A 27,138-nucleotide genomic window follows, 5' to 3' on the forward strand; every position below is an offset into this window, starting at 1 on the left:
AGAAAGTGCAAGTGCAAAATAAAATAACAAGTGCAAAATAAAATAAAACATGTAGTAACATGAGTTTAGTTCAATGCAAGAACCTGACAGCCAGTTGGTAACATAGTTAATTAAGCAACTGCTCAAAGCAGCTAAGAGACACAGACAAGCACTTACAGGGTGATACATATGTCATACATAAAGAGCTCATATATAAGAGGACTACTTGCTTTAACGAACGTGTCAGCAGTCAACGCAATGCACGTCTTATGCACACTTCTCCCTCTGTCCCCCTAACTTCAACGCAGCTAGCCTCTTAACTTAGCAGAACTGGGTTCCATTGTAAAAGAAATGTTTGATCCTTTAATGTGCCCCTCACCAGGCCCCATCGGAAATTTTGCTTGCACTATCTAGGGAGCATTTCACTGCAGGAATTTCTTGAATTTGTTGATTACAAGAGATAAGAGAAATTGAAATCTCACGTCACCATAAAGCCAGGAGGCAAGCTTCCCTGCCAACTCTAATATTCTTCTTTTTTTTTGCCTCTACTAGCGCCCGCAAGCAACAGTCCTTCCTTGCCTTCTCCTATGCTGGAGCCAAGCAACCGCGTCACGTTTATGTCCATGAGCCCCACCTTTATATTTTTTTCTTCTCTTCTCTTCCTTTCTTTTTTTTTTTTTTTTTTTTTTGCTGCACAGCGCACTTCTGGAGGCAATTAGTTCTGCATGTTCTACATTGGATGATTTACCGAAGTCATGTCGTACCATAATCGGTGATGTTGCAAGCAATGTGTCAAATGCAGAGGTATTTGTATGTGTGACTGAATCTCTGGCTAGGAGATGGCCTCCTTACGAGGAAGGGTACATGGGCTTTTGTTTAAAGTTCAGCTGCTTTTGTGCTGTGCTGCCATTTGGGAAATTGCAGGCATGGTTGTCAGCACGTGATCTCAGCACCATGCTCATCTGTTTGCAATGGCAAAACCTGGTGAGAGTTAATATAAAGTTACAATATGAGTCTGGTGTTAAAATGATATGACTTGCTGCTCCATTAGAGCACACTGTGGAATATAATATACTGCTCAGAACGCCCTTCATAAAAAGAGTGTGAATATCAAACAATGTTTATCCATTTTGTACATAGCACTACCCTGCTTATTTAGGTCACAAGTTATAATCTACACCACTGCAATCATGTCTGTTGCAGAATGAAGGCAACTCTTGACTTAAAAAGACAGTAATGTGCGCACGGGTATTTTTTTTGTAACTCTTATTCTGTACATAATATTCAATAAAACATTTGGCTAAGTCATGTAACATGGAATTGCTACAGACAGCTAACGACAACCCGTGATGCGATGTACAACTACAAGATTGTTGCATACAAGCACCAGGTACGAGGCTACAACAGTGCATGCCCAGACATGGCCAGCAGCAGTAATGCTAAACTAACCTCCGTTAACAGAGACAAATCAATTATTTGTTTGCTTACCTACAGCACTTCTTCCATAAAAAGACACCGGACCACCCGGAAAACACTTTTAGCTACACAAGGTGGTGGTATTACCTCTATTACCTATATTTATTCTGGATGAAATGGGCGAACAAGGATGCTGATTGCTACATTGAACTATGCAGACCAAAAATGTGACCTAGTCGAGAAATTTGAATCAAATAAGAAAGCTAGATGTACAAAGTCTCCTTTTAAAGCTCTTTGATTACTAGGAATGCAGATTGCTGTACAACTAGGTATCACTGCATAAGAAACAAACAAAGAAACAAGGCACACACCAACTAGTCGGTTGAGCATGGGGATGAAGAGGTTGACGACGCGGCCCGATGCAAGCAGTGCAACACAGAACACCACCACGAACTGCAGGCGACAGTTCCGCTTGGGCCACAAGAAAGGCAGCAGCAAACGCACTTTGTTCTTGAAGCCCCGGAATGGACTGCCGCTGCCATTTTCTTCGTCCAGAAGTGGCTGCAGCAAGGAAGAAACAGAAATCTTCACTATCATCATCATCATCATCATCATCATCATCATCATCATCATCATCATCAGCCATGTTACGACCACTGCAGGGCAAGGGCCTCTCCCATACTTCTTCAACTACCCCGGTTGTGTACTAATTGTGGCCATGTTGTTCCTGCGAACTTCATAATCTCATCCGCCCACCTGACTTTCTGCCACCCTCTGCTACGCTTCCCTTCCCTTGGAATCCAGTCCGTAACCCTTAGTGACCATCAGTTATCTTCCCTCCTCATTACATGTCCTGCCCATGCCCATTTCTTCTTCTTGAAGTTTATGTTTAGTGCTCACCAACATATTATCCCATACAGATGGAGCTTCACATATAGAGCCCAATTTGTGCCTACTTATAGCCGAAGTGTAGGCCTCACCAAAGACTCACCAGAGATCAACAAAAAAGTGAATAAGTGCAGGGCATGAAGCTGTGACAGTACTGTACCTGTGTCTCCTGAATGTGACCCCTCGAGTAAAGGAAGTAGTCTTCGACACTTGGCACCGAGGGACCCTTGAGGCCAATGCCAAACACCAGCACGGAGAGGATGAAGCGGGCCGCAAAGAAGACCATGTCGGCTATGTCCTTGCGCCTACATCAGTGTGGTGGCAGCAAAATGAGGACTTCAAGTAAATTATAGTATAATATTTCAGTAGTAAACACCATTAGAGAGGAACGTGTAATACATTAAAGGTAAACAGCTTTGACAAAATCTATTCTGGTTGATGATGAAACTTAAAAGGGGTGAAAACATCACACCAGGCATGTTCTGAAATTAGAGCATCAACGTGTCAAAGCCATTTCGGCCTCTTCTCAATCTTTTGGGTGCTGGGCTTTTTCCGAAGCGCAACAAATTGAATTTCTGTCCAGGTAACTCATTACAGGCTTTAAATTTAAATGCTATTTATTGGGGATATGTTGCTTAATATCTAGAAAAATGTTTAACCCGAAAATTTAACTGAAAATTAAGAATTATGCTAATTAATAATTTTATTTAGAATAATTAAAGGGCCCCTGAAACGGTTCAGACAAATTTTGTAGACGCGTAGAGTACAGCTTAAGTAGAACATTCGCACCACAATTTAAGTGAAGCGTTACGTATTAATGGAGCTACAAGCGATTAGAAGTTACCCTCCTCCCCATCCACGCTTTTCCTCCTCAACTCGTTCGCCGAGCGAGCGGGGCTACGCTCCGCCTTCACTGGTCCTGCGTCACGATGCGACTTCACATCGTCCACTTCCGGTTGTTTTGGAGCGCGCCCCCGCCCGCGCGAGACCTCTCCGCTAGCCGCTTGGCTGTCGACGCCAAGCGAGAGCTATCGAAGCAGCGTGCGTTGCGAGCATTCTGTCGTAGCGCCGAACGTGTCTGGTATTCAGTTAACCACAGGCAAGCTGGTCATTTCGGCAAATCAATGGAGGCATAAACTCAAGCTGATGAAGGAACTTTGACGTAGACGTACGTGAGCGGCCTGATCGGTCTACACGGTCCAGACACTTGTTGGCGCAGCGCTTAACCAGCCAAAGAAAGCGCTAATATTGCTCTAACCAAGTGCAAAACATTTTAAACATTTATAAAAACAACGTGTCGATGATTACACTCCTGCGAAAAATACGCACCAGCAGCAAAGAAGAATACGCTTCGTTGCTGCTACTGTGTATGGTTGCGCTCTATGCCACCAGGTGGCTGCACCGTGCAGACCATTCACATTTGCCCTTCTGCTCATCTCGGCTCATCCCGTTATGGCACAGTCAAGCGGCCAGACCCTGTCCTCTTACGCTTACGTTTGCCCTAATACGGGACTCACGAAACGCTGTTGCGTTAGTAATCTTCCGGTATAAAGTGACGGCCACAAACGCGCAAATCCTGGCGCCGATCGGATAGCGGTAGTCCGATGCGCAGCAGCCAGTTCGCTCGTACGCTGCCTTGCAGAGGGACACGATGTCGCAGCTTGACATATTGCCAGTCGCTACGTTTGCAGTCCACAAGGCAACAAAGTCGAATCATAGTGCTCGCGAAAAGACTGAGACCAACTCTGACCGCGGAGCTCTCGTCAAAATGGAGTACGTTGTAACACAAGCAGACGACACTTGCTGTGTGCCGGAAGTGCTTAAGTGTACTGAAAAATTGTTCTTGTGCATTCTCTTTATGCTACTTTCTTTTCATAAAAACAAATTAACTAACATTCCAACTATTACGAAGATCATTTGTTTACCATAAAGTTGGAAAAATTATCGATCACGCGCCCTGGTCAGCCAATCGGATAGCTCGCCCCACTGACGTCATATGGGTGATTTCGGTCATATGGGTAGGGGCGGCTTAAAATTCCGCCGAGCAGTGCGCTGCGATCGGCAGCGATGTGCATTTTTAAAACCTTATAATAAATTACACGCTTTACGCAGAGCACTTAGATGTGTCAATTAATGTTCAAAAGGACCTACTCTAACGACTCAGTACGTTTGTAGAAAATCGTCAAAAGCGTTTCAGGGTCCCTTTAACATTCCTCAGCCAACATGGTCCTTTCGTTGTTGTCCCTGCTCCTCAAAATACTTTCGTTACTGACATAGAAGTTCTCTGAATTGGAGTGCAAAAGAAGTTCTTCAATTTCTGCGCCATCCAGAAAATGTGAAAGGTGAGAAACACCAGCAGTCTTATCCTTTACCATGCCATCTGTTGTTTAAGAACAAAACCTACCATAAAATTTAGTTTAACCAACTTCTCAATAGGAGGTGTGATCAGCCTACTGATTATTCATGTTCCCATATTATTTTTGGTACAGCCAAGGGTGTGCGTCGACAGCCACACAAGTATGGTCGGGCATGGCACTTATGGGGCTAAGGGTGACTATTGGGTTGTCGAAGAAACAGTGGCCTTAAGTGAGTGTTCTGTACTTTTTTGTTTTTCTTTTATTCAGTCTTACTGAAGAAAAAAAAACTAACAAAATACCACAGAGTCATACACACTGGGTAGTATTGCCAGCAACCTGTTGACATTCCTAGGCATTGATGGAGGAAAAGCCTGTTACGAGCTTAATCATGTAAGAGCACTATTGGTCCCGCTCACTTCTGCCACCTCTTTTCATGCCTACCAGTGTTCATGCCAGAGCTAACTGTACCAGCTTCATTCTTTGAAATAATGATTATCATACTATTACTGCTACTACAGTAAAAGCTAGTTATAACAAAGTCGCATCCAACACAGAAATACTACCTTCATCTTATCTAACATTCCTTATAAGCATATACTCCCCCCCCCCATCACACGCTGACATCGACAATAAACATTTTAGATTTACTTTGTTATATCTGATAACTTGTTACATCTGTGTTTGTTATATCGAGTTTCAACTTTACTATTTGTAATAATAATAGAAAGCTTTAGCCTGTCAATAAATGTATTACAATTTATGCAATAATAGAGACATTTGCATGGTGGCAGCTCCTTGTGGTGCATAATTTAACCACACAGGACAGAGACATGTAATTGCAGTGATCAACCATATTCTACTTAGCTGCTGGTGTAAAGTGCAGGTGGTGACATGACTTAAGATACAATCTGATTTTTTTATTTTCCTTCTACCGAATCACCCATGTAACAAAAACATTTCTAAAATGTTGTGGCTAAAGAAAGCATCACAAGACATTGCTATCGCTATTCCTACTGCTACCCACGGCTAGGCTCTGGTAACCCGGTATTCCGTAGAGAGTTACAAACTAGAACTTGTTTATTAATCAAGAAACTGGCACTGACGAGTGGACCTGGAACCACCAGGAAGGGTGGTACAGCCCGAGAAACGCCATGGCCTCATGGATGACACCCATAGCCCAGAAGATCAGCAGCGGCAGGCCATGCCCGTGTGTGGGCGTGCTGGGCAGGGCCCAGTGGCGTTCCAACCGTGTCAGCAGCACCGACAGCAGCCAGGCGGGTGCCATGCACAGGGCCCAGACCAGCTGGTGGCCCTCGAGGGGGGCGCCCCCAATGCCCGACACAACAGCCAGTCGTATCAGGCACGATGTAGCCATTGCCATCATGAGCGACGTCTGCATGCAAACAGCCATCGACTCAATGAGCATGTGGAATGCCGTTTTCCAGTCAGCAGCCTCGCACGTCATGAGGATGACAAGTGGTGTTCAATTGTGCGAGGTTCAAATATAGCCAAATAACATCAACACATTGACCATGTGTTGCACATCACACCTTGTAAAGTGAATGGTGCTAATCACTCATTTCAGCCACCTTTACTGCAGTACTTTTTTTTTATGACAGCAACTTGCAGTAGAGTGTTGGGTTTGCCGCTCTGATTTGCCACTCTGACAACTACCCTTACGTGAAGAGAGCACTTTTGTAGGAGACTTTGCATTGGCATAAAGCACATGTTTTTCTTGTGTTCCCAATGCAGTCTGACTTCAGAATAAGTTGCATTCAACACAAAATTACTTTCATTATATCCTATATTCAATATCACCATATATTTATTATACGCTGATATCAACATGAAACAGTAATGACTCCCTTCACAGCATCAAAGTTCGACTGTACTTGCCTTTTGACAGCTTCAACAAGCTACACACATGCTGGTCATGCCCCATCCTATCAAGTGTTCAGCCAGACAAGAACACTGGTAAAAGCTTGAGACAATCAAGTGGCTTTTGCCAATTCTGCTTCACTGAAGCATTTGTAAGCTTTCAGCTTGTGGAGCAGCACCAGTTACTAAGGAACAAATCACAGCAGTATCAGCATTGTACGACCCTCCGATTTCACAGGGTTGTTAGATGTCTGAAGCCAGGAAGGTAGTACTGATTTAGGAAGCATAACATAGGACGGCACAGATTTGTTTATTTAAATACCTTCAAGGCCCGACGACATCACAGAAGGGCATGGCATGCATTAAAACAGTGGATAACAATAAAGCGCAAAAGGAATAATCAAAGAATACAGGTAAAACAAATATGTGTCATTAAACACAAAGAAACAAGTTGTCAATAGCTAATTTAAACACGTTCAGATTATTTATTGTGGCTACGGACATGGGAAGGTGGTTTCATTCTATTGATGTTCTGGGAATAAATGAGTCATGAAGCAACCTTGTGAATGAAAATAGAATGCCTACTTTATATGGACGATAAGTTGCAAGTGTAGAAGAAACAAAGAAGGCTACCGCCCTACATTTCGCAGCACTCCAGCAGGCATAAGACCCACTAGGAACTCAGAGGAGAACGACGACGTTGTTGGCTGTAGTTGGATCTAGCATTGCAAGATATTCCAGCAATTTGAGAAACACAAAAGCTATAGGTATGTTGTTAAGTTCATTTAGAAGTGCAGTGTGAGATGGGTGAACAAGACAATGTGCATGGCAAGGTGGAACAGGACACAAGCCCTCAGCTTGTGAGCCAACCAACACACGATGCTACTACCATTACTAACACACTACTACCATTCTCTTCTCTTACAGCATCGTTAGCGGTGGCGTTGTGCCAGGCATTGTGAACATCGAATTTAAAGTGGACAACAACTGGCAGCCTCAAAATTTGGTATTAAACTAAACTTCATGCACAATGGTAGCTCTGAGTGAACTTTGAGTGCAGGTAAGCCAGCAGTTTAAAAGGAAAAGTCATGCATAACATGGCCGAGTAATCAATGCAACACTTGGTATGTAAACACAGTTTCAGCTAAACAACTTTTCTGGAATCAGTCTCACTACTTTCCTGACCATACACTGCATTCCAACTGCCACATGTAAACAGTCAGGGTCCTGTTTCCATGATTGTAGTTGGCACAGTAATATGGAGCCACTATGAACCTTTCCACTAAGGTGGGAGAGTTTCCCTGGACCCTTGCCTATTTGTACAAAGCGAACATGTTGCTGCTGCGCAACTCCGGTTGAGCAGGTGCTCAAGCACGCTCACAATTGTCTAGATGGACTCAAGGCGATATTCAAGGAGTTTTTGTGGGAAAAGTTTCAATTGCAGACACTACGATGGCTTGGAATGAGTCCCCCCTTATGTATGCTATCAGCTAAGAAATTCTAAGGATCAGCTCCAGCATCCTCAATGTCATAAATAGCAAGCACCTTTAACATCTTTGCCACACTTCACTCCTGCGTTGGGCACGGTGGCACTGTTCCGAGAATGTTGCTCACAAACCTTTTCATTTTTTTGCTACAGGTGAAAAAATAGGATGCCATATGTTATCGTCGTGACAATGTGATCCTAGTGATTTTTTCATGTCAATAGAAGTTGTGGCTGTCTTTGCGTGATTACTTGGTAACCTTGACAGCTTGTTACCACTGCCTAGCGATATCAAAATGTATCCTGGCCCCAACATGCAGCAACACCTTCTTGAAATCTACTCCTTGGCCTCCCCTGTAGATGAAATTAAATTTGAAAACAAGGCAACCAATGAGGTTCCTGCAGTTATCTCACGTGAAGATCAATACATTCATCAAGCCAGAATTTTGGATGAAAACAGATCAAGACTCTCTCAGCTGGCTGAAACTTAGCATGAAGTGCATTTAGCACAGTTGAGCCCACTTACACTGACACTGATTTTAACAATATCGTCACGTTGTAGTGACGGTGAAGGACATATGTGGTAGCAAAACTGTGAATCACGAAACCAGGTTTTTATTGGGCGAACTGTGCCCACAAAAGTGGGTGACACTCAAAGCACAACTATAGCAGTAAGCACAGTCGGCGATTGCGATAATTTGATCTGCGGGTCAAGCGGGTTGGATTTCATACATGACTCATCGAACTGACTTGTACATGACTTATGACTATTCGCGTTGCGCATATGATCTGATTACACAAGGTTCAGCGAGAACACACACAGCAGATAGAAACAATGATAACATTCAAGTAAGTTCCAAGAGTAAGTTGCAAACCATGCAGGCACGTATCATACTAAGCGATAACATTGAAAGTGCGTTCAAAGGGGCTGATTGGTTCATCTTGGGAATAAAAAACAGAAACAGTGCGACATAGGTCGTCCTGTGTCGCACCGTTTCTGTTTTTTATTCCAAAGATAACATTAAGCTGTTAGTGGGTGAAATGCAGTCTCTGGAAAAGCATAAATAAGAACATGTGTCGAGATATCGGATATAACAATGAGCAGCCAATGCACCGTCAACTTCTATGTGTGTGTTCTATGGTCAAATAAACCGCTTACTACAATGCTCCCATGCCACACTATTGGTTCTGACAAATAAATATGGCTACTGGGCGTGTGTGCTGAAAGGCAAAAGAACGCTAAATTCCCGAAAGGAAAAAGGAAAGTTACCCGCTTCGCCACACCTGACTTTATGCTGTTCACGCTGCACTGCACACTTTTATCGCACTGCCTTGAAAAAAAAAAAAAAATGCGAGCTTCTTCGCTGCACCTGCTTTTATTATAATTATAACATTTATAATTATAGATTTATAACTTGCTATAATTAACAGTTATAACAATTATTAGTTAACAATGCAATTTTCTTGGCATTTGAATATTGTTATAAGTGGGTCAATGGTAACATGTAAACAATACTGAGAACAGAAGCAGGTGATGAAACTTGATTGTTTATGCCATGCTCGAACCAAAAAACGAGCTGGTAGACAGCCTAGAAATGAAGGTGTCTTGCCAACTAATAAAGGGTACACTTAGTGAAACTGCTTCAGGATTTCAAGGAATTAATTGTCTTTGTGCAAGAAGAGTTAACAAGGCAAAGTCAGTCATGAAAACTGTTAGCCAACAGGGATAACCCTAAAATTAGTCAAAACAGTTACAAGTTTGTCTCGCTAAGAATCGAAGACATACGACAAAAGCTTCTGGATAGCGACTGGACTCAACACGAAAACGGGAAGGATACAGTGGTGTTAGCCCGATTATAGACTTAACAATGGACTACCATATTTATTCGAATATAGGTCAACCTTTCTTTTTTTTTTTTTGAAGATGTTACTCAAAATGAGATATCAACGTATATCCGTGACCAAAGAACCTTGACCTATGTTTGCAAACAAAGTTAGCAAAAGTACCGAGCTAACAAAGTTCCTCTTTAACGTTCCTTCTGGGTGGCTGTAAAGCCAGCCTGAAGATTATCCAGACTGGCATTAACAAATGCTGAATATCCAACACACTCTACGGTACAGTGAACGACATCTTTTGGGCCGACAGGGATGCCTGTGAAGCATCCGACAGGGACAACTTGTTTGGCGGTTCGGACGAGGATGCCGCTTGTGGCAATGACTGGCGAGACTTAGTAGCCGTGCTCATGCTAAATAAAGGTGTGTCATGTTCAAAGTTCTTAGTTTTCCTCAACAGACATAGGTCAACCTATACCCAAATTATAAATCTTTTATTCCTCAGCGAGTTAAATATATAGAGGTCAACCTATATTCATGTTTGGCCTTTTTTTCGCGTAAGCACGGTGTTACAACTAAAGGAATGCAAACATTGCTGTAACAAAAAGTTCAAGGGGTACTTAGTTATCCTTATGTAGATAAATGCGCAAGCATTGCGAACACAGCACGATGCCTATGCTCTTTCAGTTGTCTCAATTTACCGTTGCCTTAATTAACATCAAAGGTCATGGGTTCGAATGTCCTAATTAACTATATTTTAATTAACATTGCTTTAATTAACACCAAAGGTTGTGGGTTCGAATCCCCCCAAAGATCAAAGGTTCATATCCTTTTTGGACCATCGTGTGATCATGCTGACATTGACAATGCCGCATTTTTCAACTCATGAGCCAATCAACGCTTTTGCATTAAAAACCAAGGTGCCTTAAGTAACTACTAAAAACAACACAAAGACAACTAATTAGCAGCATCAACACCAGATGCATCGTAAACAAAGTTGCCGAGCTAGAAGATATTGTTCTAAGTTCATATGGCAAAAGTTGGCGGATAGCAGCCAGACTAAACACGAAAACGAGGACACAGTGGTTGAATAAATTAAATTAAATGACAAACTACCATATTTATTCGAGTATAGGTCAACCTTCTTTTTCTGAATACGTTATTTAAAATGAGTGACCAAACAATCTCAACCTATGTTTGTAAAGAAAGCAAGCAAAAGTAACGAAATAGCAAAGTTCCTCCGTCAAGCCCACCATAAGGCCAGCCTGAAGATTATCCAGACTGGCATTAACAAATGCGGAATGTCCAGCGCACTTGACGGTACAGCGGACAATGTCGTTTGGGGTGCTGGGGACTCCTGTGAAGCATCCGACAAGGACAACTTCTCTGGTAGCTTCGATGAAGATGCCGCTTGTAGCATCGACTAGCGAGATTTAGTAGCCGAACTTACAGTAAATGAAGTTGTCTTGCGTTCAAAGTTATTTCCTTTTCTAAAAAACACATGGGTCGACCTATATTCAAAGCAATATTTCGCTGCCATGTTTGCAGCAGCCTCTACGACAGATTGGCAACGTTTTGTCACTATGTTAAAAAAAAAGTGTTTCAGGGCCCTTTTAACCATGTGTCTTGCTGCTAATTGCTATTTAAATTGCAAACAGTTTTTTGGAGTGGCAGAATCATGAACTGCTTAAGAGGAAGCTTTAGCTCGGGCCCCAACTCCGACGCGGCCTATTCAAATACATGTAAAACGCACAAACATTTTTCTGAGGTAACCCCTTGATCGACTTTAGTGAAATTTGTTGCATTTCAGAGATGTAGTTCCATTCTAGTGACTGCTGGAAGCGGAATTTCGATTTAGGTCCTGAATTTTGTTAAACAGATTATCAAAAATTCAAAAGTTTGAAAAAATAGAAGCACAAAGTTTACAAATTCATAGCTCTGCATCAAGAGCAGATATCGCGGTTCTGTAAACGGCATCCATTAGATCATTGAAAGCGGACAAATTCAATATGTCATTTTATATCTTACGCAAGTTTGTTACATTGTTTACAAGGGTTCTGCAAAAGCTGTATTTACATATTACTAAAGTTTCCGATTCATGTGTAACACATAAATTTTGCCCGCTTTAGGTGTACTATTAGATGCAACTCACAGAATTGTATTATCATTTTTCATTGCTGAGTTACAGAGTTGCAAACTTTATAGTTGCGTATTCTGAAAATTTTCAACTTCTGCCAATGTTATATAAAAAAATTGAGGACCTAAATAGAAAATTCGGAACCGACAGTTACAAGAGTTTAAGTTTTTCTTTTAAATACAACAAACCTCGTCAAATTTGGTGCAGCGCTTGCCGAGAAAAACGAATTTTCCTTTTAGATGTATTTGGATAGGAGCACCCGAGATAAAGCTTCCTCTTAATGGACTACCTGTTAAAATAAAATTTGCAAACTTTCAAGGGCAGTCTTTAGATTATGTTGAAGTGCTCCTAATGTTTCCTTAGGTACGGTCCCAGCACTCGTCTTATTTCCTGTCTTCACAAATGACATAGCATGTGATATTAATGTGACTATAAGAATTTTCCTAGATGACTGCATTTTTCATAAATAATAATACTGACAGTCAAGGCCAAATGACGCTAAGTAATGCAATAAATAAACATAGCTCCATGGCATACAAACATAGCTCCATGCAGATGGTGCACAGAAAGCAGTCTGTATGATTGACTCATAGGAAGAGAACACTATTATTGAATAATAAAATTCAGAACATCTGCCCTTACTGAAGTGGAAAAATACACACTATTTGGGTGACACAAGAAGCGTATGAAATAAGCATAAGCAACATCTTACTGAATATTGATTCTGCTTCAATACATTTAGGTATTCTTTTCTTCTGTACACAGAGAGAGAAAAGTGCTTCCTAACAGCATTGTCCTCTCTCATTTTTCATGGTTGGTTCAACTATGCACTTGAGCCTATGAGTGCTATAATTTACGTGGGAAATAATATATTTTGTTCCAGTTTCCCTTGTTCTTGATTGCCTGTAGACCACTACACTCTAACTGACAGGATGACATAGCACATGTAACAATTTTTGCAGTTTGATTGCTTGTTCTGTTTCACATAAGTGTTCTTCCCCTTTCATTTGTTAGTACTTGACTTTCAGACGTTTGAAATTGTTTGTATCCAGAATGCTTTTTTATGAGGCACGTTTCTACAGACTTCTACCATTCATGCTGTTCTCTGAGTTTTGTCTTATTTCAGCTTTCTTTTTGCTGTGTGCTACTGTGTAGACATGGGCCGGTATAACGTAAGACTATTACACTTTGTTTTTATTCCAAATCTGCCTTTAGCCCTCCATAATAGGTCAAAATGACTCGGGCTCTGCCAATATGGGCTGGACCAGAAGCATTGTGACCTATCAAGGAGGGCTAATGGCGGATATGGAATAAAAACAGATTAGAACAGTTCTACGTTATACCGGTTCTGTATGCAGCTGTACTGTCCCAATTCCTGCCACAGCCAATCCCAACATTAGTGCAATAAGTATAGATCAATAAAATGGACAGATCCAACCCAATGTCAGAATCTAAACGTCACGATGCTTGTTTGAGTTAGTGACGTAGTAGAACCAGCAGATGAGGCAAGCACAACCTCATCACCTGTAGCTGTCTGCGTCATGTGGACAAAGGCAACGTATGATGCTTGTTGAAGAATGCTGATGTTAGGTGTATGTGCGGAGGAGTGTGACATACATCTAAACACATGTAAGACTTCAATACCCTTTCTATTGCAGTGGCGCACACCCAGTGGAGCAAGTTGTTTTTGCTAGTTCATACCAAGTGAAGCTTGCTGTTTGCTAGGCTACCTCCATGTCCAGTTAAGAAAGCATCCAGCAGCAAGTTTTCCAGTCAATTCAGCCACATTCCCAGTGGAATCCACAAATGGGGAAGCAAAGTGGCGGGAAGAAGCAGAGATAGGTTTACTTTAAAAAGTTCCATTCTTAAACGAGGCTTTTCACAGTGAAGCTCTCGACGGTCGTCATTTTTCATGTCCATCCCTGAACAAAAATTATCATCATCAGCAATGGCTCGTACTCCCCTAAGCAAGCAAAAATGCAAACGCTCATTCCCCTCGTAATGCAGAGGCTACAAGCAGTCAGCAAAGTGAAGCGAACATGCATGCATTCATTGAAATCACCCATACAACACACAGAACAACATACATTTCAATAAAGAACAAGCTCAAAGCAAGCATCCGAACTATCAATAAAGCACTGCATATGTCCCTTAGCAGTTGCAGTGATGTTTTTGCAACAGCTTCGCTGGACATCTACTTTTGCAAGGCTGGGATGGTGAATCATTTTTTTTTTTTTTTCAAGTAGCACTTACATGGAACTTGTAGCAGCCTCTGCGATGTAGTAGTCTGGTGTCGAGGCGTGTGGCGTACTTGTGGTACACAGCCCACTGGATGCCCCCGCCTACCAGTATGGTGAAGAGAAGAACGGGTGGCCCCACTGTGTCAAGAAAACACTGGGAGAGACCCTCTCGGGTCCACATGTGGCCCAGGGTCACATTTGGAGGGCAGTAACGCATTTTGCTGGCCTTGCTGTTGCCTCACGACAGCACGTCCTGCATGGCACACAATGCGAAAAATCTGTAGTACAAACATTCAGCAACCAGTCTATACAGGTTGTTGTTAAAACCTTTATTAAAATAACCATAAAAAGCTTCCGCCCCCATCCATCAGGATGGGGGGAGGGACGAAGGAGGAGGCCAGTTCAGTAGTGACACCACTTCAAGACTTGCTCTGGAAGCCTATTTTACCGAACAGAACAAAGACTGTTGCATAAGTGAGCCATTTATTGAGCTTCTGAACACAAATTCTTGTGCACCCACTATTAATGTGCATGCATCATTATGTGATATTCTATAATTTAGTGTGCATGCATGGCAAGATGTGTATATGTTTGCAGTGCTCAGCGATGGAAATACAATACTCGACCCAAATGGTGGCAAGCATTTCTTTGTGCCACTGGTGCGTGTTGGGGACACCAGGCTGATTATTTATGGCATACAATGAAAGCAAGGGCATTTGTGATGCACTGTAAATGCACTTCGTCCCCCAGCAATCACCCAGCGCTCATTGGGTGTGCAACAAGCACCAGCCACCATGCAGGCCAATTACTTTATCTAAATCACTGAACTCATTGATATAATTCTGCATAATACGTTCTTTGGGATACAATGTTGCTGTTGTTTTTTTCCCCGGCCACCATCCCATAGGAGCAATGCATTTTCGTACAGTTATTGCAATCGTGTTTACACCGAAAATTTGACAATATGACTGCAGAAGTGGGCTTTTACGTGTACGTTTAAAAATCACAGCTTTACACTCCAGTGTACTTGCTTAAGTAACATTCCAACGACCCACGAATGTGTTAAGCCCCAGCCACACTGGAGAAAAAAATGCATGCGGCGCACCTGCAGCGATAAAACGCTGCTGCGGCAGTGCGAGCACGTCGACTAGCGATGCAGTCGCACTATTCAATTGAGTGAGGAAATGGTGGCTTCCTTTTTTAACTTCCAGAAGAACCTTTTCACGGACATTGAAAAAAAGAAAGTTCAGCACAAACAGATGAGCTATGTAAACATTGCTGAATAAAATGCATTTGCCATGGTTCATATGGAGTCGACTGATGCTGCTCCGCATAACGTGTTATGTGCAGTAGTATTACTTGATGCCTCGCAAACCTTTGCTATTGAGTTTGTCACCGAGTACGCCAATATTTATACTTATCTGGACTTGCTTTGGATAATATGATTTTTGGATATGTTTTATTTTGCGATTCCCGTGAAGATCGCATCAATGAGATTCCATAGTACTTTCCTACTAATAAACAGTACACAGTAGTGTTCACGTTCCTCCCCTCTTCCTGTGTGTTTCTTTTAGCACTAATTGCCGTCGGTTATGCAGTACAAACAGTTTGTACAAAATGAACTGAATTGTCATGAACCAATGACATTAGCTAAAACTAACGAAAAAGATGACTGAGATAAACAGAACTGTTTATTGGGTGAAACTGTGCCTAGGAAGCTAAGCAACACTTAGGTGACAATGACAGTAGCGGGCATGGTCAGTGGGTACCAAAGCTAATCTTAGTGCTCAAGTTTGTTTAGTAATGCACTATACAATTTGTATCATGTGAATATGATGGACTTGTGGAATTATGTAGGCAACACAACATTGTGCAGCTAAGTATTTCATGTTCTACATCAACATATGAAAAGGAAAAACTGTCTGCAGTCGATCCTGGTGAGCGGTAAATACAATACTATAGGCCGCATTGACTGCACTGAGTATGCTGGTTTTTGATGTGCTAGCGTGATTAAATAGCAGTGGATGGTGATGCACAATCATTTGTAGGCAAGTATAAATACGGTTACCGTACAAACTCGTGTAAGGGACACACCTTTTTTTCACAATTTTGATGAAGTGCGGCCCTTACACGGGACTGAACATTTTTGTCAAAATTCTGCCAGCGCAGCCGGCGACTTGGGCCCACCACGGATCCCCAGGTGTACCATTGCTCAACGTGCAACTCTCATAATGTAGTAGCGGCGAATGGAAGTACACAGTGCATAAAAATTCACTGATGCGCACAAGCGGCATTGGGGCACTGAATGTGACTGCTTCTCTATTGTAATTTTTTTCCCCAAAATTCTGGGCTCCCAAGTTGGGGGTGTGGCCCTCACGTGGGTGCAGCCCTTACCCGAGTCTACATGGTATATGATTAAGTCTCATCTCTAGTAATTAGAAATACAGTCAGGTTGCCAGTGTAGAATGTACACTCTTCAAACATAAAGGAGGGTAGGATCAAGGAGTGCAAGTTGAAATAAAAGCAAGTTCAAAATCAGAAGACTTCCTGCCTCAGGTTCGAAATATTTGCAAGAAGCTGTGGGAAGCGTCCTGCTCTCGTAGGGATAAAGGCTCATCTGTGCAACTTCGATTTAATCATGTATTTATTGACAGGGTACGATACGACTGTGACAGCACATCCAATACTATCGTCAGATCTGCTGCTGGCTCAACTAAACCAACTGAAACACTTCCTAGGGCCAATTCACCTTGATTTCACGGTACTGGCAATAAACTTTCTATTTTAAATGGTAATGCAAAAAGCCTTGCCAACAATTTCTCTAAATTTCCTTCCTTGGTCTCGTCTTACTTGTCACATATTATTGGTGGTACTGAGATCTGGTTACATTATGGTATGCATGATTCTGAAGTAACCCTCCCTGCTGTCAAAGTGGTTCGGGGAGACAGAAAATTCAGGAGAGGAGGCAGTGTTGCTCTATTTCTTCAATTTCAGCTCCACTTTTCTGTACTCCCTGCCCCGCCTGATACTGAGTCTTTGTGGTGTAAAGTCCAACTTGAAAATATGTCTTTGGTTATAGGGGTCGTTTACCGGTCGCCTTGTTCTAATATTGAGTATTTGCACGTTCTAAGTGAATTTTTGCATAGTTATAATACTTGTTCATCCAACGTTACCTGCATGGGCCATTTTAATGCTGCTGGTGTTGATTGGTCTTCTATGAAAGTGAGCGGACATGAAGTAGCTATCGCGTAGGAGTTGGTCCACATTTCATTGTCCTGTGGCCTGCATTAGATCGTTCGGGATTCCACTCTGCAAACTTCAGTCCTTGATCTTACTTTTCTTACTACACCTCTTTTTAATGCCGGTTATGAATGTGATGTCAATTATGGAACACCTGACCAGAATGCTGTGTTAATTTCAGTTCCAGGCATCGTCCCTAAATCTCGCTATATCTACTGCACATTTCCTGGCTTTAACCGCACTGATGATTTGGCAATAACAGACACCCTATGCAATTCATTTGATGAGTTTGAACTACATAGTGATACTACTACCTTGACAAGTTTCTTCAAAAATCTTCTCAGTAAGTGTATTCCTTTACAAACAAAGAAAACAAACATTGAGATTCCTTGGATGACTAGGGACATTTTGCATTTATCATGTCATGGGGCCAGATTATGTCAATCACAGCGCTCTGGCGTCTCAACAAATATCATGCAGTTCCACAGCGCTAAAAGGGAAATTCGCTCTAAAATGCTTGCTGCAGAATAATTTTATTACAAGGTAACCTTGCCGAAATTATGAAGATCAATAATCGTAAATTTTGGAAAGCTATCCTACCACCTGCGTCATCCTCGGATGCGTTGATAATTAAGAATGTTGCAGTTTCTGATACGCAGACAATAGCTTCTTCTTTTAACACTTACTTTCACACTGTCTTTACGGCTGATAAGTTACTAATCCTGCTTTTGATTCTGAACCATACTCTTCAATCGACGATGTATCCCTGTCTCCTGAGGGTATACTTAACTTAATCCTAAACTTAGACACCAAGAAGCTAGTGGTCCTGACGGTATCCTGACTGGTTTTTTTCATTCAATAATCTCTTTGGTCCGAACGATACCTAACAATTATCTTTAGAAAATATATCTCAATCACCACCCTCCCTCCCTCGTGGGAACTTGCTTCAATTCTCCCCTTATTTAAGTCAGGTAACGTTCAACTGTTATCTAAATATAGGACCATCTCCTTAACAGGCCATTCATGTAAGTTACTCAAACACATTATCTTTAAACATATTATGGAATTTCCTGAAACTAACAAAATTTTATGCACTTTTCAGCATGGTTTTAGACGTGGCCTCAGCACTATGACACAACTGACAGAATTCATTCAAGACGTCAGCACCTCTTTAGACATAGGTGATTGATTTTTATAGACTTTGCAAACGCCTTCGACACTGTCTCGCACCGTAAACTTATGCACAAGCTGTTCGCTAAACTAAAAAATGCATCCTTGGTTGGCTGGATAGTGGACTTTCTTTCCCAACGCTCACAATATGTATGATTCAATTCTACTAACTCACCATTGATACCCGTTTCATCAGGGATTCCCCAAGGCTCAGTACTGGGTCCTCTTTTATTCCTGCTTTATATTAATGATTTCCCCCTGCACACTTCAGTTAAAATGTGCCATTTTGCAGATGATTGTGTTTTATATCATACAATTAAACCTCCAACTGATCGTGTTGTCCCTAACAATTCTTTCGCTGACTTCTGTAACTGGTCTAAAGCATGGCAAATGAAAACCAGTTTTTCCAAAACAGTCTCTACGTCTTAAAACGACAGAAATCTGAGCTAGTTGGTAAAGATTCATTATGCAAAAAAGGTGAGGCGTGCAGACAGGACACAAAAGAAATGGACAACACGAACGCATTTGTGTTGTCCACTTCGCTTGTGTCCTGTCTGCACGCCTAACCTTTTTTGCATAACGACTCCATGTCCTTTACACAATGCTCATGCCCTTGCTTCTTTGCCTATAGCTTTAATAACGTTAATTTAAATAAAAAGCTCAAATTAAAATATTTAGGCATCCTACTAACACACGATTTGTCATGGTCGAAACACATTCATGTCACCTGTAACAAGGCCCTTAAAAGACTAGGTTGCTTCCATCGTACACTGCGTCTTGCTCCTCAAGAAAATAAACTTCTAACATCTAAAACCCTCATTTGCCCAATCCTTGAATATGGCTGTGTTGTATGGAATCCATACAGACACTGTGACATCAAAAAACTAGAATCAGTGCAAAAACAGGCAGTGAAAAGTCTGGAATTCATTACCGAGCAACATCCGTTCACTACCCCTGAAGCAGTTCATGCAAGCTTGTTCATAAATGTTTGTATGTCTATTGTTCGACCCACTCCTGCAATAGCCTAATTGAGGCTGCAGTGTGTATAAATAAATAAATAAATAAATAAATAAATAAATAAAATTATTTTACGACACTGCTGTTTGCTGTACGTCAAGGTGATGTCACTCAATTAGTTTGCATGTATTGTTCTCGATTCATCATGTAGCCACTCGTGAGCTCATCACCTTGCTGCAGATTCCTGTTTTCTAATTAGCCAATAATATGTTGTGAGGGACAAAATGCACCAAATGCTTTTGCAAGGTCAGCAACAATTGCAACAGTAAACACCCTATTTTCATATGCCACTTTCTTTTTTCATCAATATAGAGGAGGGTGCGAGGCAAGTTCTGTTGATTCCCATCTATGTGAAGAAGCTATGATGCTACTTCACATAAAAATTACTTTTTCTGAGGGCTTTTTGAGCATATAAAACAAGGCTTTTTCAACAACTTTGAGGAATGGTGACAGAATAGCAATGGGATGACACTTCTTTCTTGCTTATTTCTCACTCCATACCATCTTCTACTTCCTTCCTTAGTGACTGAAACTATTTTTAGAACTCCTAATTTTGATTGGAACCAGTGAATAAGCAGCGAATGTGTCATTACACGTGATATGGCGTTCTAAAATTTTCATAAAATGTCCACGGTGATGATGTTTTCAAAGTAATAATTATTTTTTTAGTGACCACTTAGGGTAAACAAAAATCAAATTGGGATTTCTTTGTATGGTATATCTGTCAAATGCTGTGTTGTATGTAGATTTGAATGCTTGAAGTTCTCACTGTACATATATTCCTAACTGCTTAACAATGTGCACCTACGGTAATGGATGGTGTTACAGAGTAAAATTTTCAGTGCAACAGAAAAATAATTATTCTGAGGTAAAGTGATCACAAAGTACCTCAAACAGCACGGCAAAGCATGTGCACATCACATGGATTCCCTTTCAAAATTTCCTGACATAAGTGAACTTTTAAAAATGTTAGACCAAAACAAAGCAAATAAAAATTAAGTACAGTGGGCACTGCATATTTCAATGCTAAGGTTCCTTTGGCACATTCAATGCATTCGCTACTTGTAACTGTCTTTCCTGTTACGAAATTGCTCACAGCCAAAATTCTAAAACGTGTAAATGTTATTATTAGTGAGTGAGAAACTTGCAAGTACATTAAAGCTTGTGGGTCAATTGAACATCTTGTAAACATAGTACAGTACATTTGCAATGGTAATAATTAATCGTATTTACACGCATGTTAACTACTCGATATGTTGCCGAATACAGTTGTCACACGGCCACTTTCGATCGCGATCACGCCTCATCTGGATCTAAATTCTCGACGGCGATTGGCTCCCTCGCGCAGCTTGCGCAAAGGAAACAATCGCGACCAATAATTTCGATCTGGATCGGGCTTGATCACGATCAGAAATGCGCCGCGTGACACCTGTACAACTTGTACACTTCGCGGATACAAAGTATAGAAATTATGATAGATTTTTATGACACATCGATTAGTACATGTATGTACGTACATAGGCTTGTTCATTGAATTTCATGATGCTTTATGTGCGGAAGCAGTCACACGGGCATTTTCAAAGTCCTTTGAACCAAAAATCCTTTACTTCAAGGGAGAATCTATGTCATAACTGCAGCAAAGACAACAAAATTTCACAAACAGAGACGTCTGTTTGTATGCACGCGCATCATACACACGCAGAGAAGGAGGAAAATAACGGGAAGGGGAGGGGCGGTGAGAAAAATTTGCCTTATGGAAGCGTGCATGAGTTAGGTTGTTCGTCGCGGTTGTAGTTGTAGTTGTACAACATTGTAGTTTTCATCGGCGGTATTCCGTTGAGCTCCACTGCGCACACAGGTGTTATCACTTCCCAAAGCTGCTGCGGCCGGATGCGCACACAGCGTGGCGGCGTGGTGGACCGTCGCCGTTCGTCGTGGTAGTGACATGGTAGACGGAATACTGTACAGCCGATCCCTTTCACTGCACTGGGACCAGCGGGTCTCAGACCATGTTACAGACTTTTTTTTTTTTTTTTTGCCCGAAGTGAAAAAGACGTGCACATGCCACAACACTGTACTACGCACGAGCAGGAATTCATTCGGTCAGCAATTCACAGTCGCTCGAACCAAGTAAACAATGTGACAACCACGCTTTTCGGAACGATCGCAGGGTAACTGCAGAAACGAGCGAGTGAAACGCCGGGCCCAACTTGCATTTCCACAGAAGCCGCACAATCACGCTCACGAGGCGCAGCGTGCTAAGCGCGTGAGCAAGAACCACTTACCGGTGATTCAAACGAGTCCTGTAAAAGGCTTTGTCAAGTAGCACTACACCTCCAGTTTCTTACGTTCGCGTTGTCATAGATCACGTATTGTTTACCGACAAAAACGCGTGCACAGCCGACTCGTGATAGATGCTCGCTTCGGCGGAGAGACTAGAGAGAGCACCCAGCGACCCAGCTGATTGTCTACGCCTGTGACGCCAGCGACACCCGGCAAAATAGCGGCAGATTTTTTTCTCCCCAGGGCCAGCCCTATTTAGCCGTCTCAAAATGAAGGCAGCCGCTGGTTTTGGTAGTCTAGATTCACTGGTAAATTAAATCTCCACAGCCGTTCAAGGATCGCTGTCTTCGCGTGGCCTGGAGCGTCGGGTGCTTTTATTCAGGTAAGAGTGTCTTTCCGTGCTAGCTACCTTGCCTTAAAGGGAAAAGCGAATGCACCGTGCCTAGTCGAGAATCGAATAACATCCTCTGCTTCGTAGCGTGATGGGAACGTGCACGATCACCTGTGCGGCGCTGAGACGGTGTGTTACGGGGTTTTATTTTACCGAAATAGTACGCCTAATTTCGCTTAAGGAGTACGACTGATTCGAAGCTTCGTCCGGTGTTCGAGGCCACGACTTTCAATCGTGGTGTGGATCTACCACCGTGTACTGAGCTAACTCCGTGCGCTGCAGTACGTTGAAAAACGGGCGTGACAATGTAAAAATAGATTTATGCAGTGATTCCTTTCGTTAGCGTCACACACTGGACGTACTGCTCAAGTAGATACTCTGTAGTTGGTCGTGTGGTGATGGGATCCGATCCGATTCCCGACTTGTCAGTCCCATCTGCGGTGTTTCTTGAGAAAGGCGCAATCCGTCGAATTGTCCCGCAGGTTACCTGCTATAGTCACTTCTGCCGCTGTGGGCGAACGCTGCAAGCTACCGGGAGTATGTTCGACTTTCCGAGGCGAAGGTTGAAGAAATACCTCTACCATCTGCGCCCGACGGTGCCCTGCGAAGCCGTGCCCGTTAAACTGAGCATCTTGTAACATCGACTAGCATGCATGCCCGAAAGCACCGCCGTTTCTATTTTTGTATTTATTTATTTTTCGACACTCGGCGACCATTCCCCCAGCTGATGCACTCATTGCGCACATGGGCTACCGTAAGAGCTCGAGGGCTGCTCTCTATTGCAACATGTTCAGCATGCAAGAGTAGTTCGATTATAGAAGCACTTCATTGATTAATCATGCTCTTTCGCTTACCGGCCACCGGGTGTCTTCTATTGGAATTCAATAGGGGAACCTGTGCACCAGCTGAGCAGTACAAAGGTTAATCCTGTAGGCCCTGTCTAATTTTTCTTTCTTTATGTTCTGAAACTGAATAGGCAGTTGATGTCCTAAGAATATGTTGTTTCTTAGTTGTGGACCAATGTCATCAGTATGTAATCTCAAGTTAATCGGAATAGTACTGAATTGAAACCACTAAAAATTTAAGGAATGCTGTCACTCACCACATTTTTCTTTCTAACCAGATGTACTCCTCCCTTTGTTAAAAGGTTTGCAAAATTTAAATTTGCAGACTTATCTCTGAAATTTAGCTTGTAGCTGTGAAATTTTATATATGGTTTGAATGCTCCTCTTGCAATTTATGTTATCAGAACATATTAAAAAGAGAAGTTGCTTTTTAAGGGCAGCCCATCTTGCATGTACAGCCAGTTTTAAGCTTCATAATTGTCTAAACACAACATGGCAGGCATGCTTGTGTGCCTATACAAATGCCAGCATATCATTACGGTCTTGCTAGACATCCCAGTCAAGCACAATATTTTAGAGCGAAATGCGAAAACACCTGTGTGCTTAGATTTAGGTGCACATTAAAGAACCCCAGGTGGTCAAAATTTCCGGAGTCCTCCACTACGGTGAAAATAGTCCAAGACACGAGCAGATGATTGGCTCATGGTTGTGAGTGGCTGGCTCTCTCCTGCTGCAAGTGTCATATGTAGAGTCTGCTGGCTTGTCTGTCTGTTAGGCTTTGAACGTGGTTGTAACCATTGTACCTGTGTGTAAACAGCGAAGGGTCATGCACATCTTGCACGATATGCCTACAAAATAAGGCTCACAAACTTTTGACAGAACAACTCCCACATCAAATTGGCCTACCAGGAAATTTTTTGAATCACGGCTTTACGGAGCGTGTGCACACCGGAAGTTATGCCCCGCCCCCCATCCCCCCCAAATAATTATTCTAGTATACAGCCTCAGTAAATTGTTTAGCGAGGTGCGAGTTTACACAGGCTAGTGCATAATGACTAGAACTTTATGCCGCATAACTGACAGGCTGTTGCTAGGAGAGATGCATCAGCGCTGATGTCCAACTAACTTTGTTTATGGATACACGCACATTCTTTTTCTAAAAATAAAAAGGCATTGCTCTGATATAAGCATCAGCTAAGCTTCGTCCACTTGAAGCAGTGTATGGCAGAATACAGTAACAAGATGTTGGCTGACACATGCAATATGTGCAATAGAAATGTACTGTTTCACTTTGTTGTTTTCCTCAGTACATTTCTTTATTTGTTATAATTAGTGAATCAAAGTTAGCTTCAACCCTGCCAAATCTATCTGCGTTCTGCCTTTTCTGTACTGTAAAGTCATGTTAAATGGTCTCACAGAGGTCAGAGTCAGAACTCTTGCTGAACTGTTTGTTCTTCATTGCCACAGGTGGCCAGCAGCATGTCTCTCAAGCCCAAGCGCATTGACTTTGAGTGCACCTGGGAGCAATTGAGAGACACTGTCGCGGGCGTCATCACCCTGGGCAAGGTTCCACGACCTGTGTGGAACGACCGCTTCTCATATCCTTCTATGATTGTTTGCACTTCGCCAAAGGTGTAGTGAAAAGCCAGGCTGAAGACAGTGTCAGTAGTCTAATCATAGTTTTGCCTGTCAGTCGTTCTTGAAGAACAGGGGCTGTTATTCAGGTGAAGATCTGCTTAACTAGCACTCCTTCTGTTGTCATTGTCCTGTGCAAGGACAAGCCAAAACGGTGGTGTCCCACTATTGTGTTTCACCACGGTCCAAGTATATCTGTTCATATTATTGTTGGTGAAAAGCAATGGCGGTATTAAAACTCCTGTGTGGAGTCGCAAAGCTTTTTTTGAGCTGTAATGCACCATCTTTACTGTGGCGTAGCTTGGTGGCTGAAAGCCGAGCAATGGAGTAGTCATAATTGTAGGCACATTCAGGTCTCTGAAACACATAGGTCGCCCTCGTCATTTTGCAGTCAAAGGAGTAACTGTACTGCCCCATATCACCGAAGCAATACTCAAGGAGCCCTTTCCTTTAGTGATATGCACTTTGAACCTCAACTGCTTGTTGGCTTTCGGATTTTCACATAAGTTTCAAGAATAACTTAGCACTGCTATGCAGCCTTGTCATTTGTAGCAGAAAATTGAAGTTTCAATGCAAATGCGGTCATTAGAAACTGCACACAAAGCTACATGCATGCCCAGTGAGGGCAAGGGTCAATCTGTCTGTTCTGGGTTCCTTCCACCAGGATGCGATCCGAAATCGCACACTATACATTATATGTGCACAGTATATGAAAAGAGAAGGCAAATCTGATTGTCAAGTGAGAACAGCAAAACTTGATTCCATATGCTGCTTCTATTTCTTGCGCAGCAAGCCTGAAGTTGCTGTGGAATGAATCATGATGGTGTCCAGCTTTCAACAGCTGAAAGTATGCTTGTAGTGTTCGTATGTCGCGTGGTTGTCCTTTCAACTTGCAATCTTGAAACTGTGTCTAAGCTGTTGGTTCATCTGATCCCTGCCGTGGTCTTTAGTTTCACTTTGTTCTTTTGCAGGCAGGCAGGCACTTGTAAGTTGAGAACTTCCTTGTTGATAACCCCTTAGCTACAAGCACACACTCATGTTTAGAAGCATTAGCACAACGACATGTGTGACATAACGAGGCTCAGTAAGCTAGCCAATGAGTAAGAGCTTTGAAATATTTTTTTTTTAATGCTAGAGAAAAGCACAAACAACACACGTACATTCTGCAAGCTGAAAGCAGCAAGCACGGCTGGTGTAGCCAAGCAGTGGCATCTTGACTGCTTCAGTCTAGGAGTGAGCATACAGCGCCCTGCTTATCTCCATTTCCAGTGTGCCATGCTACGGAGATTAGTACAAAGTAGTGAGTCGGTATGTGATGATTAACGAATGCTAGTTTCTACTTCTTTTTATTAACACAGTAAACGAAATTTGTTTTGACAGAGCGTGGTGACCTGTTTGTCATTAAGGAGCACTAAGGATGTTCCATCGGTCGTATTTTATTGCAATAGCAATTATATGGGCACTCCAAGCGAATTTTTTCCGTTATCATCACGGTGAAGTTCTGCATATAGTATTTAGGCTTTTATGTATGCTATATGCCATGCCATGCTACATGACATGCAGTATATAGAGGTATATTGCCTGCCGCACCATTATTTCACTAAACTTGCTCATACCAGGTTTTGCATTCTTAACAAAATTATTCCTCGTAGTTTTGAGAATGTCAGCCCACAAACAAATGTCATGAAACAAAATGCTGACAGCGTGTTGCCCTTTATCCTATGTCTTCTGAGGTTTAAATATTAAACGTGTGAAACAATAACAGAGCGGAAACCTGAAAATTATGTCACTTTATTGGCATGGCTGTGCATTACCTCCAGAGTCGGCCCAGGAAGGAGGTTTGAAACATACCTGGTACGAAAAAGTGGTGGTAAAGTTGCCAAGAAAGACATTGGCTTTGATTAATTCACGTGAATGAAATGGTCTGATGGCAGGACTCAAACAGAGGACCCCTAGCACAGCAGCTCGTTTTTACTTTGTCAGCTTACATTTACTTCGTACTGGCACTACAGCTAACATGTTGCTATCGCATTCATGGGTGCACCTTTATGGCGAAACTGGGATTTCTTTTTACTGTTAACAGTTTGGTGTCGTATAAAGAATGAGCAATCCTCAGAAACTTCTGCAAGATAAGTAGTGGTGCCCTCAAACACAAATTTCAAATGAAGCTTGAATGTTGCCATCATCTTCCCAGCAAATAGGTTACAATAATTCTGCGGTTTTCTTCTTTATATTGTGACAGCTTCTGTGTTATGAGAACAGTGCTGCAGGACAAGAGTATGCAGCATGAGTTAAAAAAACTTGTAGCCTCTGGTCGTTGGACGTACAACAACATATTTGCATCCA

General features: G+C 42.2%; 2 protein-coding genes across 2 annotated transcripts in view; one reads left to right on the forward strand and one right to left on the reverse strand.

Moving 5' to 3' along the window:
- Positions 1 to 22,118, reverse strand: part of Hmt-1 (ABC transporter ATP-binding protein/permease Hmt-1) — a 110,019-nt gene extending 87,901 nt beyond the window's left edge. The window contains exons 1-5 of the mRNA XM_075682480.1: positions 21,924 to 22,118; positions 14,225 to 14,464; positions 5,744 to 6,033; positions 2,444 to 2,588; positions 1,767 to 1,956 (exon numbers count right to left, since the gene is read on the reverse strand). Coding sequence (XP_075538595.1) covers positions 1,767 to 1,956; positions 2,444 to 2,588; positions 5,744 to 6,033; positions 14,225 to 14,428 — 829 coding nt within the window. The 5' untranslated portion in view covers positions 14,429 to 14,464; positions 21,924 to 22,118. The remainder of the gene's footprint in view (positions 1 to 1,766; positions 1,957 to 2,443; positions 2,589 to 5,743; positions 6,034 to 14,224; positions 14,465 to 21,923) is intronic.
- A 32-nt stretch (positions 22,119 to 22,150) lies between these two features.
- Cul2 (cullin 2) overlaps positions 22,151 to 27,138 on the forward strand; it is a 63,587-nt gene continuing 58,599 nt past the window's right edge. Inside the window, exons 1-2 of the mRNA XM_075682481.1 lie at positions 22,151 to 22,303; positions 24,625 to 24,754. Of these exons, the coding sequence (XP_075538596.1) occupies positions 24,637 to 24,754 (118 nt within the window). The 5' untranslated portion in view covers positions 22,151 to 22,303; positions 24,625 to 24,636. The remainder of the gene's footprint in view (positions 22,304 to 24,624; positions 24,755 to 27,138) is intronic.

The sequence above is a fragment of the Dermacentor variabilis genome, chromosome 2, assembly GCF_050947875.1.
Source record: "Dermacentor variabilis isolate Ectoservices chromosome 2, ASM5094787v1, whole genome shotgun sequence".
NCBI lineage: Eukaryota > Metazoa > Arthropoda > Arachnida > Ixodida > Ixodidae > Dermacentor > Dermacentor variabilis.